The sequence below is a fragment of the Zingiber officinale genome, chromosome 4A (assembly GCF_018446385.1).
Source record: "Zingiber officinale cultivar Zhangliang chromosome 4A, Zo_v1.1, whole genome shotgun sequence".
Lineage (NCBI taxonomy): Eukaryota > Viridiplantae > Streptophyta > Magnoliopsida > Zingiberales > Zingiberaceae > Zingiber > Zingiber officinale.
This window is the reverse complement of record NC_055992.1, coordinates 160810056-160813047: the sequence shown is the minus strand read 5'-3', so window position 1 is coordinate 160813047 and position 2992 is coordinate 160810056. Positions and strand designations below refer to the sequence as shown.

Genomic DNA, 2992 nt, shown 5'->3' with positions numbered 1-2992 from the left:
ATGTACAAGGAGATCAGCGAGCAGCAGAGCAACGGCAAGGCGTGGGAGTCGGCGGTCCGTAGAGCTCAGCAGCAGCAGCAGTCGCCGGGGTTCCAGACCGGCAGCCGGCGCCGCATCTGCCCGATGTCCGCCGACGAGGACTCTGCTTCGACCTCCCCGCGCAGCGGAGGCGGGGGCGGCGGCGGGGGGGATGATGACTCGTCGATAGCGGCGTCGACGGAGGAGGAGGAGGAGGAAGAGGAGGTCTACAGTACCGAGCTTGTCCTTCCCTCCGGCGACTGCTACTCCGGCCAGTGGGCCGGCGGCGTCCCGCACGGCACCGGAAAGTTCCTCTGGAACGACGGGTGCACGTACGAGGGGGAGTGGCGGCGCGGGAAAATCACCGGCCGGGGGAAGTTCTCTTGGCCGTCGGGGTCGAACTACGACGGGGAATTCAAGGCAGGGTTCATGGACGGCTTCGGCATCTTCATCGGCGCCACCGGCGACACCTACTGGGGCAACTGGTCCATGAACCTCAAGCACGGCCACGGCAAGAAGTCCTATTCCAACGGCGACTACTACGACGGCGAGTGGCGCTCGGGTCTCCAGGACGGCCACGGGCGGTACGTGTGGTGCAGCGGGTCGGAGTACGTGGGCCAGTGGCGCGCCGGCCTCATCCACGGCCGCGGGACTCTCAACTCGGCCAACGGCAACCGGTACGACGGCGGCTGGGACGACGGGTTCCCCAAGGACAACGGCAACTACCGGTGGGCGGACGGCAGCCTCTACGTCGGGGTGTGGACCAGGGACAACGCCGGGATCCAGCAAGGCGTGTACTACCCGTCGCCGACGGCGACCTCCCCCGCCGCGCGGGACCCGCAGGAGGCCTTCCTGGCCGACCTGCGCGAGAGCAAGATCGCGCCGGGGGAGACCATCTCGGTGTTCCCCTCGCAGAAGACCCTCAACTGGTCGGGCACCGAGGCGTGCCGGTCGTCAGCCGACAGGCCTCAGCGGCGGGCGTCAGCCGACATCAGCACCCGCTGCTTGCCGCCGAGAAGATCCAACGGCCGGGCGCACACCGTGAGCGGCGGCGACATCGTCCCCGTGGACGACGCAGACCCGAAACTCGCCTCCCGGCCGCAGCACCGCCGTTCGTGGGCGCCGCCGCGGCCGCCGAAGAAGCAAGGCGAGACCATCACCAAAGGCCACAAGAACTACGAACTGATGCTCAATCTCCAGCTCGGCATCAGGTAATTTCTTCCCCCACAAACAATTGCAAGAATAATACAAGATCACAAATCAGATTTCTTCAGAGTTTTCAGATGTCTCACAGGCATGCGGTCGGCAAACAGGGCCCGACTCAGCCGGAGCTGAAGTCGTCGGCGTTCGACCCCAAGGAAAAGGTCTGGACAAAGTTTCCATCCGAAGGATCAAAGCACACACCTCCACATCAATCTTGTGAGTTCAAGTGGAAAGATTACTGCCCTTTGGTGTTCAGGTTAGTCAATGCCTGAGTCCTACTACTACTTTGTCTCCTACGTGTTCTATCGATCGAATCAGACTTGTTGTTGATCCCTTAAACTTGGATTGAATCTTCAGGACCCTTTGCAGGCTGTTCAAAGTAGACGCAGCCGATTACATGTTGTCGCTTTGCGGGAACGACGCACTTCGGGAGCTTTCGTCTCCCGGGAAGAGTGGAAGCTTCTTTTACTTGACGAACGACGATAAATACATGATCAAGACGATGAAGAAATCCGAAGTAAAAGTGAGCATGAATCTCTTTAGTCTTTTCTTTCTTTCTTTCTTTAGAAGATCAGTACTGAAAGTGATCTTTTCTAGGTCCTTTTGAGGATGCTCCCAGCATACTATAACCATGTGAGGAAGTTCGAGAACAGTTTGGTGACCAAGTTTTTCGGTCTTCACTGTGTGAAGCTAACCGGAGCTGCTCAGAAGAAGGTCAGTTTTCTCGAGTCTGTCTCAACGACCATCTGCCATTTGTCTTTTTTCCCCTGAGAATGTTTATCGATCGAGTGAGTTCATTCGATTAGGTCCGCTTTGTTATCATGGAGAACTTGTTTTGCTCCGAGTTTGCTATCCATAGGCGGTTCGACCTTAAAGGATCATCCCACGGCCGCGTGACCAGCAAGCCTGAATCGGAGATCAACGAGTACACCACCTTGAAAGATCTCGATCTCAACTTCATCTTCAGACTGCAACGTCCTTGGTTTCAAGAGTTCCAAAGGTACCATTTTCAGTTATGTCTCTTCTACTAAAGTGAAAAGTTCCAAATTTCATACATCTTTTGCACAGGCAAGTCGATAGGGACTGTGAGTTTCTTGAGCAAGAAAGGATCATGGATTATAGTCTTCTAGTCGGGGTGCATTTTCGATACTCCAGAGAGACTGCCCCTCTTTCTGAAGGTTCATACTAATGTCAAAACGGTTACAAAGTATTTTCCTTGTAGATTTCTTTTCGGTTATCTGTTTGCTGAGTAGTAGTCTCTTTGTGTTTTTGGTGAAAGGCGGCGGCGGCGGCGGCGGCGGCGGCGGCAGCGATAGCAAAAGAGAAGTAAAATCTCAGCTTTCAAAACTAGAGAAGGATCAATCATTTTCTGATTCCAATAGGTAGCAATCACCATTGTGATCATAGCTACTACTACTCCAATCACATTGTATCGAATGGCTAGCTGATGTGCCATTGTTCTTTGTAGGTCGGGGCCAATTCGGTTAGGGGTGAACATGCCTTGTAGGGCAGAATTAACGGCCAGAACCGAGTCTCAACTTATCGGAGAACCGACAGGGGAATACTATGATGTGGTTCTGATTTTTGGAGTTATAGACATACTGCAAGACTACGATATCAGCAAAAAGCTTGAGCACGCATACAAGTCGATTCAGTATGATCCGTCCTCCATATCCGCAGTCGACCCGAAACAATACTCGAGGCGCTTTCGGGACTTCATATACAGAGCTTTCCGAGAAGCAGCCTAACAACACTATCAGACTCAAGCAGC

At 54.5% G+C, this 2992-nt stretch overlaps 1 protein-coding gene across 2 annotated transcripts; it reads left to right on the top strand.

Moving 5' to 3' along the window:
- Nucleotides 1-2992, top strand: LOC121972009 (phosphatidylinositol 4-phosphate 5-kinase 6-like). Of its 2 annotated transcripts, none has more exons than XM_042523580.1 (8): nucleotides 1-1229; nucleotides 1313-1477; nucleotides 1579-1744; nucleotides 1819-1935; nucleotides 2028-2221; nucleotides 2290-2399; nucleotides 2549-2603; nucleotides 2690-2992. In XM_042523580.1, exons 1-8 carry the CDS (start codon nucleotides 1-3, stop codon nucleotides 2967-2969), a joined length of 2316 nt encoding a protein of 771 aa, XP_042379514.1. In that variant the 3' UTR covers nucleotides 2970-2992. The 2 variants fall into 2 exon arrangements, with proteins under 2 accessions (XP_042379514.1, XP_042379513.1); XM_042523579.1 differs by having other exon boundaries at nucleotides 2546-2603.

Excerpts from the sequence above, each read along its gene's own strand:
- LOC121972009 (XM_042523579.1), top strand. The coding sequence starts at position 1 with ATGTACAAGGAGATCAGCGAGCAGCAGAGCAACGGCAAGGCGTGGGAG. Across the intron at positions 2,400-2,545 it reads GACTGCCCCTCTTTCTGAAG|AAGTAAAATCTCAGCTTTCA; the intron begins GTTCATACTAAT and ends ATAGCAAAAGAG. Across the intron at positions 2,604-2,689 it reads TCATTTTCTGATTCCAATAG|GTCGGGGCCAATTCGGTTAG; the intron begins GTAGCAATCACC and ends TGTTCTTTGTAG.